The sequence below is a fragment of the Macaca fascicularis genome, chromosome 2 (genome assembly GCF_037993035.2).
Source record: "Macaca fascicularis isolate 582-1 chromosome 2, T2T-MFA8v1.1".
Classification (NCBI taxonomy): domain Eukaryota; kingdom Metazoa; phylum Chordata; class Mammalia; order Primates; family Cercopithecidae; genus Macaca; species Macaca fascicularis.
The window spans coordinates 63,366,508-63,384,329 of record NC_088376.1 but is presented as its reverse complement, the minus strand read 5'-3'; the positions used below and the strand labels follow the sequence as shown (position 1 = coordinate 63,384,329).

The following is a 17,822-nucleotide window of genomic DNA, read 5'->3' as shown; positions in this document are numbered from 1 at the left end:
GTATAAAATACTTTGAAGTAAAGTTGAGATTTGCATCAAGAAGTCTTTGCTCTGCTTATAATTATTTTGAAATAAAAAATTATGTAATATAGCAATAATGCAAAAAAACCCCAATAAGTTAAATGTAAAACAGAAATTATGTAAGTTATGGAATATCTATATGATCCAAATGTACTAATTAAAAGATTTTGAGCATATAGTTTCTAATTAATATTTTGTTTTCTAAAACTTTTAAAGGGTTTTACATAAAAAACCCCTAGTCATTTACAGAAAATTCAGTCTATTAAAGTTTGAGTACACCATACTTAAAATGGCCAAATTTTGTAGTATGTATGTACTTCAGTAAAGCTATTAAAAAAAAAAAAAAAAAAAGTCTGGCTACAATTTCAGATATGCTGACCTCTTCTTCAGAGATTTCAGTGACAAGTGAGGAACCCATTCTTCCTTTCATTACTTTGCTTCCACCACCAGTCATTGTACCTGGAAAATAGGGGCGAGAAGTCAGTTTTAGATGTCTCCCCAACAAGATTAAAGTCAATGCTGGTAGAAAAAAAAACAAAAACAAAAACAAAGAAACAAAAACAAAGAAACAAAAACACTATTACCTGACTGTTCTATGATTTGTCCCTGTAAAGTTACCACTCTCCACCTTCTATCTTTTTGATACGCTACTCTTGTGGCTTGATCCAAGTTGTCAGCTACTAAGGTATCTCGTAAAGCAAAATAAAAAGCCTGGCGAATTTTCTCATCTTTTACTTTTACTAAATCAAATAAACGAGGAGTATTTTCAGGAGTTTGAATTTTGGTCATCTTTTTTGCCCATACAGCCATCTACAAGTGAAAAACAAACAAACAAACACAGTAACAAAAAAGAAAACTCAGAAAAAAAACCCATAGGAATAAATTTAACAGAAGAAACAAGAAATGTACACAAAAGGTTATAAAATTAGACCTAAGTAAATGGAAGACATCCCATGTTTGTGGATCTAAAGATTTAATATTGTTAAGATGGCAATACTATCTAAACTGATCTACAAATTCAATACAAGCTGTATCAAAATCCCAGTTACTTCCTCGCCTTTTTTTTGTGGCAGTAATTGACCATCTGGATCTTAAAATTCATATATACAAATTCTGGGGACCCAAGAACAGTCAATATGATAAAGAACAAAATTACAGGACTCAGACTTCCTGATTTTAAAACTTATTACAATGCTGTAATAATCAAGACCAGCACAAGTAATAAAATTGAAAGCCCAGAGATAAACCTTTACATTAATGGCTGGGTGGTTTCAACAAGGATGCCAAGAAAATTCAATGGGGTAAAGAATCTTTTCAACAAATGGTGCTGGAATAACTGGATAGCTGCATGGAAAGAGCAGTTTGATCCCTACTCTATATCATGTGAAAAATTAACTCAAAATAGATTAAAACCTAAATATAAAGCTAAAACTACAGAACTCCTAGAAGAAAACAAAGGAGGTAAATCACCTTGGATTAGGCAGTGTTTCTTGGGTATAATACCCAAAACACAAGCAACCAAAGGAAAAAAAGATAAATTGTGCCTCAAAGGATACCATCAAGAAAGTGAAAATACAATCCAAGGAATGGGGTAAAATATCTGTAAATCATCTCACAAGAGATTTGTATTCAGAATAAAGAAATCCTACACTTCAACAGAGAAACCAATTAAAAAATGGGCAAAGGATTTGAACAAACATTTCTCCAAGGAAGATAAAAAATGGCCAAGGACATAAAAGGACTTTTACTATCATAAGTCATCAGGAAAATCCTAATCAAAACCATGAGATCCCACTTCATATTCACTGAGATGACTATAATCAAAAAGATGTACCATAACAAGTGTTAACGAGGATGTAAAGAAACTGGAACCCTTACACATGCTTGTGGGAAATGGTACAGACACTGTGGAAACAGTCTTGACAGTTCTTCAAAAAGTTAAACACAGAATTACCGTATGACCCAACGGTTCTACCCTAGGTATATACCCAAAAGAACTGAAAATACATGTTCATTCAAAAACTTGTACACAAACGTTCATAGCAGAAGTATTGCCAAAGCAGTCAGAAAGTGAAAACACAAGTATCCATCAACTGACAAATGGTTATACAAAATGATGTAACAGATACCATTTGGCAATAAAAGGGAACGAAGTACTGATACATACTTCAACACAGATGAACCTGAAAACCTGCTAAGTAAATGTAGCTGTATAAGAAGGCCATATATCATATGATTTCATTTATATGTAGATAAATCTATAGAGACAAAAAAGTAATTAGTGTTTGGAGGAGGTGAAGGGGTATAGGGAGTGACTGTTACTGTCTATGGGGTTTCTTTCTGGAGTGATAAAAAATATCCTGGAATCAGACAGTGGTCATGATGAACAACCCTGTGAATATACTAATACCCACCAAACTGCATACTTTAAAATGATTTCTTTTTTTTTTTTTGAGTCTCACTGTCACTCAGACTGGAGTGCAGTGGCACAATCTAGGTTCACTGCAACCTCTACCTCCCAGGTTTAGGCAATTCTCCTGCCTCAGCCTCCTGAGTAGCTGAGATTACAGGCGCTCACCACCACGCCTAGCTAATTTTTGTATTTTTAGTAGAGATGGGGTTTTGCCATGTTGGCCAGGCTGGTCTCAAACTCCTGACCTCGTGATCCGCCTGCCTTGGACTCCCAAAGTGCTGGGATTAAAGGCATAAGCCACCACACCCAGCCTAAAATGATAAATTTTATTGTAGATAAATTATCTCAATAAAGGTTTCCTTTTAACTCTGGAATGTACATTTCTTTAATGGAGGCACTGCAATATGTCAAACAAGTTTTTATAATCATATAACCTCAGAACATAAAATAATCCTCAAAACCCATCAGGTGTTCACTGAGTAACCATAAAGAAAAAGCTAGAATCCAAAATGAAAACACTTAGCACTTAAAAATTCTATTATAGGTAGGTTATTATGAATACCCACCTTATCTAAACCTATAAAGGTTGCAACTCCAATATTTTGTCTTTTAAGGAAGTTTACACATTCTTGGGCTGTATCAATAGAATCAACAACAATGTAGTCTAATGCATGACAACAGGATGATATAGCCACATCGTATTTTTCATCAATGGCTCCTAAGTCCCCCTAATAATTAAGAGGGGGGGGAAAAAGAGTTAGGCAAAAAGGACAGGACCATTTCATTCAACAAGTTTTAAAAAGTTCTTTTAATTGAAAAACTTTATGTAGACATGGTTTTAAAGGGTACAAAAGGGTACACAACAAAATACAAAATACATAGTTTATGAATATGCAGCTTGAATTTCTAATGAGCACGAAAGAACTGTTTTCATTTTATGAAAATGTGAAGCTATAAAACCTAAATGAACTATAAGCAAAACAACTCAGAAACTCTGAATTACTGAAAAGCATCTAAAATTATGTAAATCGTGATGAAACACATTTATCTGTTTATCTATTACACAGCTATCTAGCAGTATTCACTGGTTTGGGCTTTCCTTGAGAGCAAATGAATAGGATCAAATTGTTTATCCTCAAGAAAATCAGGTGGAAGTCCCCTGATACAAGATGTAGAAGCAATCACGTTGGGTAATTTTTCATTTGCCCTTTTAAATCACTTTGTTCCCTTCTCCGAAAGGCTGACTTAAGGACTGTATCAACTGGCTCCTTTGACTCTCCAGCTTCAGCCAATATGAGGTTTCAGTTAAGACTAGAGGGCAGGAAATAGGTGGGGTTAAGGTATCGATTTTCCCCATTTCCTCTGAACCACAACTCCCTTCCCTCCAGGTTCAGAAGCAGTAATGGCTATTGCTAGCCTTAGATTTTTAGATTATCCCTTGTTATATCCTTAAATGCTAGCCAAAACCTAAGTAAAATGGTGTGAAACCCCAAATATATCAACTTTTTAAAAATTTTTCATTTTTTAAAAAACGGACTTTGTTATATTGCCCAGGATGGACTTGAACTCCTAGGCTCAAGTGATCCTTCTGCCTCTGCCTCTCCAACAGCTGGGACTACAGGCACACGCCATTATGCCTGGGTAAATTCTTTCTTTTAAAAAAAAGGATAAAATGGTTTTAAGTTTGTGTGCCATTACTAATATTTTTCTTGACAGGTATGAAATAACTGTATTTATCTAAAGCTAAATAAACAAGAAACTATAAGGGCAAAATGTTTAAAAATAAGTGTGCTTTAAAACAAAGAAAATGAATGTTATTTTATATACAGTGACACTTGAAATACAGTTGTTTAAGGCAAAAAAAGTTACACTTTCTTAAAAAATAAAAGTAAAGCCATGCCCCCCCACAAAATCTACCTTACCAATCTTCCATATATTCCTGGAATCCTGCCAGATTTTTTTTCTTGAATTACTGCATCAAGGACTTTCCCCCTACTTCGATTCATTGCTAATGAGCTCTTTGCTTCTTCAACTTTTTGGAAGAGATCATGAACCAAACTTTTAAAGTTTATTTCTTCTTGTGTAAGTTTTTGAAGTTCTTTTTCTTTCTAAAAGTGAAAATAAAATGAAATCCAGAAGCATTAACTCCTAAATATGATCAGTTATTGCACTGAATTAGTTGTAATTCTTTAATAACAAAGAAAAAAAAAGACCAACAATAAAAATGTGAACCAAAACTGAGCAGCTGTATGGCGATTGCTGGTTTGGTTGTGGCAAATATGGATGGGTTTAAAAGGGGCATAAATTACTTGGGTCAATAAAAGAAAACATTAAGTGTAGTATTTTTCCAGGAGCAATTAGTTCATCCTGATAGAGAAAGTGTACCTGGGGCTGTGAAAATCCCAGTTTGACTCTACATAGTTATACGTAAGTGTGCCCTAATTCTTAAGCTCTGCCCTAATTAAAAGCAGACCCAGAAACAGGATCCAAGGTATGAATAACTGGGCAGGACTATGGTTATGCTGTGCTTTATTTTAGCTGAATGGGGCTGGGGGGTGCTGGAGAAAAAGCACACCTCTGAAATGAAGGGGAGAAAGAGGACTGGATAATTCTATTGCTATACAAAAATGCCAGGCTCCCAACAAGAGAGGAACCACACACATGCACACATAAATACAGCCTCTCAGTTTCTCAATCTCCAACTTAGCAGCAGCCATTTTTTGTAACTGGTATTCTCCTCCATCCACTAGATTTAAATTATGTCTATTACTTACTGCACTGGCATAAAGTTTAAACGAGGTTACTGACATAATTCATCCCAAAATAAACGGATTCACCAGGAAGATAGAAGTAGTCACTGGATCTAACTTAATTTACATTTAAATTCTCCCTGGTCATGAAATTCCCTGATGACCAAATAGTATGCATTTACTAAAATGAAAAAGACTCATATTTATTTTCAGTATAATTACACTTCAAACAGTTTTTTTTTTTTTTTTTTTTTTTGAGATGGAGTCTCGCTCTGTCGCCCAGGCTGGAGTGCAGTGGCCGGATCTCAGCTCACTGCAAGCTCCGCCTCCCGGGTTCCTGCCATTCTCCTGCCTCAGCCTCCCGAGTAGCTGGGACTACAGGCGCCTGCCACCTCGCCCAGCTAGTTTTTTTTTATTTTTTAGTAGAGACGGGGTTTCACCGTGTTAGCCAGGATGGTCTTGATCTCCTGACCTCGTGATCCGCCTGTCTCGGCCTTTTTTTTTTTTTTTTGACACCTTGCCTACTGAGGTTTTGGAGATCTTTGGAGATTTAAAGTTTATGAAATTTCTTAGACATCTAATTCACTCAAGGATAGGGGACAGGCACCGATGAGCTAAGCTACACATCTTGGTTAGTTTATAACATTTTGGAATGCCAGGCAAAGAAACTACATCCATAAATTCAAAACCCAAAACAAACTAAGATAGTTGTTCTATATTCATTATATAAATACATATACACTTAATGTTTTTTATTTATCCTTAAATAAATTGTCTATACTTAAGATTTAAAGAAACACAAACTTTCTTTTGTTTAAATTATTTCCACAGTAGGGTGGCGGTGGTGATTTACTGTATGATGCTTCTGGGGATAATACAGTTTCTTGATAGCGCACATATGGAATACTGAAATGCTGACCTCATTCTTTTGAGATTATATAAAATGAAGAAAATTTATCTATCACTAATCACCTTAGATGCTGAGATTAAAAACAACAAAAATGTATAAAGCTAAAGGTGATGAATGATGTTCTGACGCAATAGAGAAGCAAAGATTTACCTCCTTTAATTCTTGTTCAGTTTGAGGGAGTTTTCCTTCTATATCTCTGATTGCAGCTTTCCTTTCTTTGAGAGTCTCAGAAGCTGCAATTAGAGCTTCCTTGGCCTTAGTTAATTGCGACACTGCAGTATTATGACAACTGAGATAGATATCAAGTTCTGACTGGGCTACATCCATCTTTGAACGTGCTTCATTTACCGATTTGCTGAAACCCATAAGTTCTTTCTCTCGACTCTGTTAAAATATGAGTTCATTAAATCTGGACAGATATTTACTTTCAAACCTACACTGAAATGAAACCACACATTTTACATTCAATTTAAGAAAGGAAATTCTACAAGCACAGTATATAGAAATAAAAAATTCTCACAAGTGGACTAGATTCAGTTTTTGCCTAGTTGTCAATATTCACTGTAGACAGCTTTTTCCCAACTGATTTCACAAGAGCTTTGTGAGGCAGATCATTATGCTGAGAAATAGACATTTGAGGCCTAGCTTTGTCATTAACATGGGGTTCAGGGCACATGAGTACTCAATATATATTAAATGAGCAAACAGTGAAAATCCACTAACCATAAAGTATCCCATCATGAAAGCTACTGCATTATCCATTGACACTTTATCACACAGGTATTCTAACCTGCAAAGTTTTACAGTTTGACATTAGAACATGTCCATATTCCAAAGGAGACTCTATTAAGTCCATGACTTTTTAATACAGTCTATTCAATTACCATTTTCCATTAACATATGTATTTAACATGCTTAGCATTGTCAAAAATGCTGTGGTACATATAAACAAAGATAATTTTATACTTACTCTTGGGGTAGATAGTACATATAAATGTGACAACTTCACGCTCTCGTTTTATTAATAAAGTGCTAAAATTACAGATAACGTTTATTTTCTTTCTTGGTATTTTATATATATTTATTCTTTATTTTCACAAAGTAGATATAATTCTTTCTCATTTTAAGGAAGACGACTTGGAGACATAACAACCAGCACAAGAACACAGACAGTAAGTGACTGACCTAGGATTTGAAACAAGAGCCACAGCTTTTAACTATTACACAAGAGCTATAGAAGCAAAAAGAAAGGAGACATTAATCTGTGCTTAGTGTGGCTCCAGGTTTTACAGGTGGCAACAAAATATGATGATTCAACATGCCTAGGAGTGGCATATATAATAATCAAGGTACTGTATTTGACATCACACCTTCTGCTACTACTACAAATTCTCATTCAGTTAACTTTTTAAAAAACAGGACAGCAGGAATTAAACGAATAGTCATCTAAGTCTAGGTTGACTAGTTTTAGGAATGTTGGACATTAAAAGTCCAAACTTACCAGTTCATGTTTCATATTTTTGAAAAAAACATCTTTAAGTTAAAAAAAAAAAAAGGCCACCAAAATAAACACTGATAAAAAACATCTTACTTCTTTTTCTTTCTGAAGCCCTTGTGTTTCCTGTTTAAGGCTATCCATAACTTCCTTTAATTTTTTTTCTTCTTTCTCTTTTTCTTTCTCGAGGGCATTGTTTCTGGTTGTTGTTTCATTAATGACATTGTTACTCTTGGCAGGTATACTTTTGAATTCTTCAACCTGAGGTTATAAAACAAGTTATAGGAGTATACATCTTTATGCTACCCAATACTATCAATATTTGACTTATTTAAAGGCATTTCTCAGTTCTTGTTTTCTTTATAATCAGAGTTAAATTAGCTAACTTTAACAAGTATTTTCCCGACTGTTCACGTAATTTCTAGATTATTTCAATCTAACAGTAAAACTACTACAAACACCTGACTTCTTACGAAGGAAAATTCTCTGGCAGGGCCTTAGGTCTGTCATCCTTCTCTCCTGATTTCAGGTTGTAACTATTCTTCTTTAGCTATAAATACGCTCTGACTACAAGGAATTTTCTAAACTATCCTTCCTGGTATGTCATAAGTTACCACAAATTATCTTTACCATCTTCCCCAATCCTAAAATCTTTCACTTTACTCTTCCAGAGTCATCATGTAGGGCTAATATTTTATTCCATTAACATATTCTGATAATAATCACTTATTCACGCAGTCTATGCCTAAAGGCTAATGACTCTGTAACAGTTACACTTAAATAAGATTGTCAAGTCTTTGGGGTTACCCCCAAACCCTTGTTATTTTGTTTACTCTGATTATGTAGTACCAGTGAAGTTCAACATTTCCCAAAATGCCATTTCCTTAAACACTGACTCAACATATTTATCAGCTGTGCTAAGCAGAAAGTATTTTGTGAACAAATACATTTAGAAAATGCTTATAGCATAGAGCCTAATCTATAATTACTGTGTAAACATACGCAACAAAGCTTTTTTTCGCGGGGCTGGGGTTAAGGTATCATATCTATTTATATATGATAGAGCTACGAACATGAACACAGCTTACGAGACTCCAAATTAAAGCTTTCCTATCTCTAAGACAGAGTCTCACTTTGTCACCCAGGCTGGATGCAGTGGCTTGATCACTGTTCACCGGAACCTTGAACTCAAGGCATCCTGCCGCCTCTGTCTCCTGACTAGCTAGGACTTATTAGGCATGTTCCACCAAGCCTGGCTAATTTTTAAATTTCTGTAGAGATAGGATCTTACTATCTTGCCCAGGCTGGTCTTAAACTCCTAGCGTCAAGCAATTCTCCAACTTTGGCCTCCCAAAGCACCGGAACATAGGTGTAAGCCATCATGCCTGGCCAACATTGGTAATTCTTGCAAAATCCTGTTCTGATCCTGTTAGCTTAGTTTTTTGTAGAAGACAGGCAATATTTTAAAGCCTGTAATACTTAACCTAAATATCTTTAAAAACTACTACTTTAGGAAAAAGAAAATTAAAATTAACACCAAAATGGAACTGCAGTAAATGTTTTCCCAATAACATATATTATTGTAATATAAACTTTAAAACTTAAAGTCAAGCTAGGAGCAATGGCTCACATCTGTAGTCCAAGTTACTTTGGGAGGCTGAGGTAGGAGGATTGCTTAAGTCCAGGAGTTCAAGACTATAATCATATCACTGAACGCTAGCCTGGGCAACAGACTGAGACCCCATCTCTACAAAACTCCAAAACCAAACAAAAAACCTCCTGCAAAATAAAGTCAGTGGAAGCAAGGTTTCCCTAGAGGGGGTAAAATCATGTTCAGAGACAAATCTTAAAACAACATTTAGAATACTAATTCATTCTCTTAGGTAATAAGAGGCAAACACTTCCATGAAAACTAGATATGATATTCAGACATGATATCTTAAGAATTTTTTTCTAACACCTACCTTTTCTTTATCTTTTTGAAGTTGTTTCTCCAGTTTTTTGACTTTACTAGTTGCATGTTTTAATTTTTCTCTAACTTGAACATCTTCCAAATCTAGTTGTGTAAATTTTTCTTTATACTCCTCAATAAATTTTGTAATTTTATTCAGTTTCCTAGCAAAGCAAGTAGTCATTATTTTGAATGTTCAGGTATTTTAAAACCATGTTATATTTCCTACCTGGAACACTTCCTCTATAAATATGTTCAGGCTTTTAATAAGGCAAGATCCTAAATTTCTCCTTCCAAGATGATCCCTCTCCCCATAGTTGAAGAAGCACCTGTATTTGTGATTATGACAGCAATTTTGCCTTTCTAAGTTGGATGCAAAATACTACATTTTCCAGTGACTACAATGTCTAGGTATATAAAATTTTTACCCTAGGAGTAAAAATTTTTTTTTTACCTTTTATGAATATACTTACAAGTTACTATACAAATTTTTTATTTAAAAATAGAGATACTAGTGTCACTGAAAAATGGCATAAGTAGGGACATGATAAAATCCTTCAAAATTTATCTAGAACAACCCAAATCCTACCCCTCTATCAGATTTGTGACTATTAATTAACCTGTCAAGCCAAATGCTTATTGTTTGTTACTGTGCTATGCCACTAGGGGGTAGCATCCCCACGGTTCCAAGACTTAAGAGTAGGGCATTTGATCTTTAATAATGAACTGGATGTGAGGCAAGTTTTTTTTTTTTTCTTTCTGCCAAGGGGGCCACCACTTGATATGCTGGCAAATGTCTTACACTCATAATGTGCTGGCAGTAAGTTTATATATAAATACACATGTAATAAAATTATCTAAATACTCTTAGTACTTTCCAAAATATTATTACTTTTCTATATCTTTTACATCTTTATTCTTAGCTTTCATTTCATTTGATAGTATACTGCTCTTCTCATTAATTTCTTTGGTATCTTCATGAATTTTTTTCTTTTGAATTTCCATTTCAGCAATTCGTTTCTGCAAATCATAACTAGAGGGAGAAAAAAAAAAAAGAAATTGAAGCTCCTAAAATGCCATTTCTAAAACTGTATTAACAATTTTAGTAAAATTAGCTGTTTCTAAATTATTATTATACTAGTCAATATGTGACTACCTAGGCTATGAAGGGAAAAATCTCCTTGGGTCAAGGCTAGAATTTAGGAACAAAAATCGGTTTCATTGTACCAATGCGGTGGCTGATGCCTGTAATCCCAGCACTTAGGAGGCTGAGACAGGCAGACTGCCTGAACCCAGAAGTTTGAGACCAGCTTGGGCAACATGGCAAAACACCAACTCTACCAAAAAAAGAAAAAACAAATACAAAAAAATCCCAGCAACAACAATAATTAGCCAGGTGTATTGGTTTGCACCCTGTAGTCCCAGCTACTCATGAAGTGGAGGTGGGAGGATCAACTGAGTCCAGAAGGTTGAGATTGCAGTGAGCTGTGATCACATACTGCGCTCCACCCTGGGTGACAGAGCCCCGTCTCAAAAAAAAGTTCATTGTAAGCTGAAAAAAATCAGATCTGCTATTACACAAATTTTAAAAAGTGCACGTGTAAAAGGATTAAGCATAGTAATAAATACCTGCGAACCCACCTCCTAACTTAAAGTAGGATACTAAAAAGTATCAGCTTCAATGAATTGATAAATATGCCTAATTTAATAAATTCAACCCTGGTGATCAATGGGGTGACAGCCAGATAGTCCTCACATCAGATAAATTTACCACATAATTTCTTTTTTGTAGAGATGGGGTCTTGCTATGTTGCCCAGGCTGGTCTTGAACTCCCGGCCTCAAGCGACCCTCCTGTCTTAGCCTCCCAAAGTGCTGGAATTACTGGCATGAGCTTACACATCCAGTCACACAAATCAATGCTTAGAGACTTTTTTCACTTCAGTCTTTATGTTTCTCTAGGAAAAGAGAAGGGCTTTGACTTAATGGTTAAAAAGTAATATAAAAATTGATAAATCAAGGCACTTACATATAATATTGACAAACATGATTCTTTTTTCTAAATATTTCATTTTCCAAGGTAAGAAATTCAATAGCTATGTTTTTCTCTCCTTCTAAGGCATCCTTTTCCTTTTCCACCATCTTTACCCTGTTTAACTATAGAAATTAAAAGTTTAAAGACTGAATACACACTTCATATATACAATATGAACTTAAAATATGCAAACATTAGACTAAAAATAAGAACGTTCATCTTAAATGTTAATATATAAACTTCAATATGAGATAACATTTCATTATGAAATATTATAACATGACTATCTGACTTAGTAAAATGTGTTAAATCATAAATGAAACATTGATATACAATGAAAGTCTACAGAAGATTCACCTTCTCTCCTCTGTGTTCATTTAATATTTCAACTCTCCGACACAAGACTTTAATAGGTTCATTTAGCCGTCCACAACCAATTATATCTTCTAAATATTCAAGCATACCCTCATCGTGTTCAGTCTGGCCTTTTGGTTTCATCATAGCAATTTGTTCAACTTCGCCCTTTAAAAAAAGTTATATTTCATACTCACTGTATATGTTTAGCTAAATCAATCTTAAGTGAGAATTGGGAGCGGTTAAATAACAAAGCCAAGAGTAATAAACATCTAAATAAGGTACAGTAGTTCAACGATTGCATAAGGTATAAATAAAAATGTTATTTTCACTGGTATTCCTAGGAGTTTTAATTTTACATAAGGAGATATGAAACATGAATTTATATTCCCTTAGATAAATCCATATAAAAGTGTAATATACATCCACTTATATATACACACACAGTTCCCCATCTAGAATGTTCAATATAAAAATAAAACAAGTAAAATTTAGGAAAGCATTCACTTAATCTGCAATCTGATTATAGTGGCAACATTATCAACTATTAATAACACAATTGAAGCTCCTGTTCTAAAATAAAGAATTTTCAAAAACACTTGCATCATTAAACTGTGCTAGGAACCCTGTCCCAAAGTAGTATTACCAACTTTCTCTATAAATATGGTTATTATGAGTTCCTTAACAAGTAATAGGTTTCAAAGGTAGTCAAAAACTTAAATGTTCAATTTTCTAAAAACAAGAGCCTTTGGTAGAAAAGGATATTACCTATTTTTCATGGTAATAATAGAAATCAAACTGATCACACCTTGACTAGAGAAAACTAATGGCACTGGTACATAAGACATCAGAAAACTTTTAGTTTGTAATCACTAATATAACAACTTTGAAATGTAATTAAAATCTTTAACTTTACATATTTGCATTCATGCAGTTTAATTATGAAGAGAAAAGAGAAAAAAAATCCATAATAAGTAACCATCAAGGCTGACTGCCAGGCAGCCATTTAGTTTGATGGTGGAGAGAAAATTGTGTCTGAATATGTTCAGGCCAAATGCCTCTACTTTATAGAAGTAGCTTGTTTGTACTCTAAACTATTACAATGGAAGAACAGGTACAGGCAAGTGAAAAAAAGATATACCTCTTATTTTCAGCAAAATAGCTAAGATGAAAAAAATCAACAAAAAGAATTACATATTAAAAATAGTATATTGTTCTCAATTTAAATATCTTAGTGATTCCCATTTCCTAAGTGAACACAGGTGAACCTTAAAAATGTGGGGTAAAACTTACTGAGAGCATCATATTCACCAAAAGCCTCAACATAATTACAAAACGTAGACAATTTAATAACAGGACAAAACAGCTCATTTGAAAATCTACTCATTAAGGCATAATTTTATTTGTATACATCACTTTTCGATACTTTTGACAGTCTATTAGCACAATGATTATCAACAAAGTAAAACTGTTACCCCAAAAGTTATTTTCCATAACATTCATATTATGTATGAATCGGTATAAAGTGAAAATATGTAGATATTTACATAAAGTATTTTATTCTGCTTTCAACTGTTACTTCTCTCTAAAAGTTTGCAGCAATAGTTTTAAGTTTTAGACAGGAATGAAGCCTGGAAAAACGCCCAAACCTTTGGATTATACAGGATGAACGTTAAGTCACTGAAGAAGCCAAGAGTCTTTTTCAAAGTGTGTATCTACGTAGGGTTTATCAACAGTGGCAGTACTGACATTTTGGGCTGGATATACTTTGTTGTGGAGAGCTATGCTGGGCATTATAAGATGCTTTAATAGCATTTCTGACTTTCACCCACTAGACACCAGTAGCATCCCCCCTTCCAACAGCTGTAACAACCCAAACTGTCTTCAGATGTTGCTGAATGTCCTGTGGGAAGGGGAGCAGAATTACTGTCAGCTGAGAACCACTGATCTAGAGGCTGCAGTTTGTTTGTTCATTCATTTATTATTTTTTTGAGATAGGGTCTTGCTCTGTCGCCTAAGCTGGAGTATAGTGGTGCGGTCTCAGCTCTCTGCAGACTTGACCTTCCAGGCTCAAGGAATCTGCCCAGCTCAGTGTCCCAAGTAGCTGGGACTACAGATGCACACCACCACACCCAGCTAATCTTAAAAAAAAATTTTTTTTTTGTACAGATGGTGGTTCCCCTATGTTGTGAGGCTGGTCTTCAACTCCTGGGCTCAAGCCATCTTTTGCCTTAGCTTCCCAAAATGCTGGGATTAAGGGCATGAACCACTATGCCTAGTCTAGAAGTTTTAGTTTAAATCCTGTGGGTTAGTGTTTATAATCCAAATAAGAGACAATATCTGACAACTAATATTCTACCCAATTCAAGGATAATATCTGAACACGTATTTTAAGAAAATGAAAAACCATCCTAAGAGAACTTACATTTGAGTCAAATGGCCATATTATTATTTAAGTATACATTTTTCAGATAGTTAAAAGTTGGGATTCAGTTAACAGTTTACGCTGATAAAAATATTCCTTAAAAACATCATATTTCTCCTGGCAAATTACTTATTGAAGAGACAGAGTACAGCTATTAAGAAACAGCTTAGCTTTGGGTAAATAACAATGGTTGCTTATTTTTGGTTGGTTGTTCCTCTCTCTCCAAACAAAATGAAAGATACAGCTATGATTTCCTCTTACTCTAATAAAGTTGACAAGCTTTTTTTTTTTTTTTTTAAAGACAGGATATTTACGAAGCAAAATAGTTACACCTCAAATCCTACATAACATTCAGTCTTATTATACTGTATTGCTTTTTTAAAAACCAGTTACCATATTATCAGATTAGCATTATTGAATCAACAGACAGTATTAACAGGCCTTTACTTGTCCTTTGACTATAAGACTACTGTGGTATCACAATGACAACCTGGGACTTTTCTTGTTGCTCTATTCTTTGATGTCCTTTGCCTGCCCTACCACTTGCTACCATTTCCAATCTTCCTTCTTCATTTGTGCCATCTCCTATGTAATCTGTAGACTGACAGTCTGTGCCTAAAGGATTCCTCCTTATTTCTTCAGAAAACTTACATAACTCATGTAAAATCATAGAATATAGTTTTAATTTAGGGCAATAAGCTCAATAAATTTCAGAAATAATTTTAAAACATCAACCTGAATTTAAAGTCATATCAAGGTTCAATCCTAATTTTTTTTTTTTTTGAGACGGAGTCTCGTTCTGTCGCGAGGCTGGAGTGCAGTGGCCGGATCTCAGCTCACTGCAAGCTCCGCCTCCCGGGTTCACGCCATTCTCCTGCCTCAGCCTCCCCAGTAGCTGGGACTACAGGCGCCCGCCACCTTGCCCGGCTAGTTTTTTTTTGTATTTTTAGTAGAGACGGGGTTTCACCATGTTAGCCAGGATGGTCTCAATCTCCTGACCTTGTGATCCGCCCGTCTCAGCCTCCCAAAGTGCTACAATACTATTACCTGACGCTGACAAAGTTTTACATGTTCCCAGTGTTATCTCTATTTGCTGTCGCTTAAAGCATATGAAACAAGGTCTTAAATGCTTTTTTCCCCCCACTGTTATTTACTACAAACTTCCTATGTTTTAAATTACATTCTTACTATATAAAAGACACTAAGCAACTGTGGAAAAGATCAAGTATGGTTTTTAAGAGTTACACAAAAAGAGCAAACATGCTCCAAGAGTACATTTACCATATCAACAGCTTAAATCTTAATTTATGGAACACTTTGAGTGGCAAACCAGGAATTATGATCCAGTTATACCATTCTTTGAGAATCAATTTACAGAAATACAGCTTAAAAATCTAAGAGGAATGAATAGGTATGATGCCCTTTATCCTTATTCAAATGTAATCCAAATTTTAGCAAGTATAAACTACAGAAAACTCAAACAGTACATAGCTATAACAAAGTTTTGTTGTCCTAGTAAAGCCTCAATTATTCTTCTATTTTTATGTATAATTACTATGAAGGGGGGTTTCAATGATTCTTACGGCAAGTATGAGTGTTTGCATAAAAATTAAATGGCCTAAAATTACTGGGTTTAAGTTTTGATCATATTTTTGATCAAAATCTTGATCATATTTTTATTTTCTATATCTTTTATTATATTATACTATAAATTACTGTTCTTTATCTTCCTCTAGTACATTTTACTCTAATTTGATCTTTGTAAGCTACCAGAGGCCAAGAAACTAAACCACCAAGGTTAGTATCTTTCTAAAATAAAACAGAAAGAGTAATTTGTTCGTAGTTGAACTTCTTGATATCTATTTCTGGTTGGCTAGAGGATGCTTCCTTGCTGCTCCCCACCACCTCCACCCTACTTGTGGATATTGAATACCTTTGGAAAACTGAGGTATTACCGAAAAAACTAAAAATTTCTTTTGATATTATAGCATAAGCTCATTTCTACAGACTAAGAGACTAGAATCCAAGTAGTTTATGTGATAAGCTTAAGAGAAGTACATTGGAAGAGATGGCTAGGCAACAACTCAGACCTAAGTTAATTAAATCTTCAAATTACAAAATAATTTAAAAACAAACAAACAAAAAAACCTTTGCTATTATTTATTTAGAGACAAGGTCTCACTCTGTCACCCAGGCTGGAGTGCAGTGGTACAATGTTGGCTCACTGCAACCTCTGCCTCCTGGGTTCAAGCAATCCTCCTACCTCAGCCTCCTGAGTAGCTGGGACTATAGGAGTGTGTAACCAAGCCCAGCTACTTTTTGTATTTTCTGTGGAGACATAGTTTCACCATGTTGCTTAGGCTGGTCTCAAACTCCTGGGTTCAAGTGATCTGCCTGCCTCAGCTTTCCAAAGTACTGGGATTATACGTATGAGCTAACGTGCCCAGCCTGGTTTTTCAAACTTTAGATTTTGTAATGTGAAGACAAAAACATATGAAATTGAAAACTTTGACAAAATTAAAGTTGTGCTAATAGTTGTAACTTTTGAGGATTTACAAAAATATTCCTGAGGCAGCAATCATTAATACAACTTTTTAGTAAAAACATTAACCATTCTTCTACCCCTGAATGGAGCAAAAGCACCCCTAATTTATAAGTCATAGTTACCCAAGAAATGCTATACAGAGCTAATAAAACTCTACTTGTATGGACTTATAGTTATTACAACGGGACCAAGGTCCCCAAAGTAGATATATATAAAAGGAAATGTACAATTATAAAAAACACAATGGTCAATCATAACTAAAACTTTGTGAGGGCATGTATGTGTCTTTAAGGACAAGAAACAAGGTTTAGCCATCTTTATATTACTTATAGCATCTTAGCATAGTGCCTTAAAAGGAATTCATTTGAATGGCCAATTAATGAAATTTTTAATGGATTCAAGTAATAAAAATGCCTACTTGAAAAATTTGCTAAGCCAATATATTAACACTGAGAAATTTTACTCTTAGGAAATTCTAGAAAATTTGGTTCTTTTAAATCTTAAAAATAAACGTTTACTTTTACTAAATTTAGATTACTTTTGCTGTTAATCACTATTACTGGCCAAAGAGTCTACATGTTTTATTCCAAGTAATGATTTAGGTCTTGGATGTTGATACTACGATGCTGTTTCCAATTTCTCAGCCTCCCAAATCAGTTTTTAAGATAGATGTTATTCAGTAAAAGAGAAGGTAATACAAATCACATTTTTACTTACCATCAAATGCTTTATATTGCCAGTTAGGAGTATGAGATTTTCATAAGCGACTCAAAAAAAAAAAAAAATCCATAGAAACCATTGCCATTTTCCCTCAGTTTTAACTGGGCACTCACTATTAGTTCTACTGTAGTCCAGTCCCTGTTTCTTATTCCTAACAGGTGAGTTTCTAAGGTTCTTATCTGTAAATTTAATTGAGTCAAACTGA

General features: G+C 34.5%; 2 protein-coding genes across 4 annotated transcripts in view; one reads left to right on the top strand and one right to left on the bottom strand.

The window, feature by feature from the left end:
- IFT80 (intraflagellar transport 80) overlaps window positions 1-17,822 on the top strand; it is a 185,640-nt gene that overhangs the window by 27,146 nt on the left and 140,672 nt on the right. The gene's annotated exons all lie outside the window — the stretch shown is intronic.
- The window catches only part of SMC4 (structural maintenance of chromosomes 4), a 36,553-nt gene that overhangs the window by 12,075 nt on the left and 6,656 nt on the right, over window positions 1-17,822 (bottom strand). For 2 of the 3 annotated variants that reach the window (XM_005546245.4, XM_074031326.1), the window contains exons 6-15: window positions 11,931-12,095; window positions 11,568-11,695; window positions 10,433-10,573; window positions 9,554-9,704; window positions 7,686-7,850; window positions 6,245-6,478; window positions 4,357-4,542; window positions 3,001-3,162; window positions 606-831; window positions 401-480 (exon numbers count right to left, since the gene is read on the bottom strand). In XM_005546245.4, the coding sequence (XP_005546302.3) occupies window positions 401-480; window positions 606-831; window positions 3,001-3,162; window positions 4,357-4,542; window positions 6,245-6,478; window positions 7,686-7,850; window positions 9,554-9,704; window positions 10,433-10,573; window positions 11,568-11,695; window positions 11,931-12,095 (1,638 nt within the window). Of the gene's footprint in view, window positions 1-400; window positions 481-605; window positions 832-3,000; window positions 3,163-4,356; window positions 4,543-6,244; window positions 6,479-7,685; window positions 7,851-9,553; window positions 9,705-10,432; window positions 10,574-11,311; window positions 11,696-11,930; window positions 12,096-17,822 lie in introns of those variants that run through there. The other variant, XM_074031325.1, reaches the window with a different exon arrangement.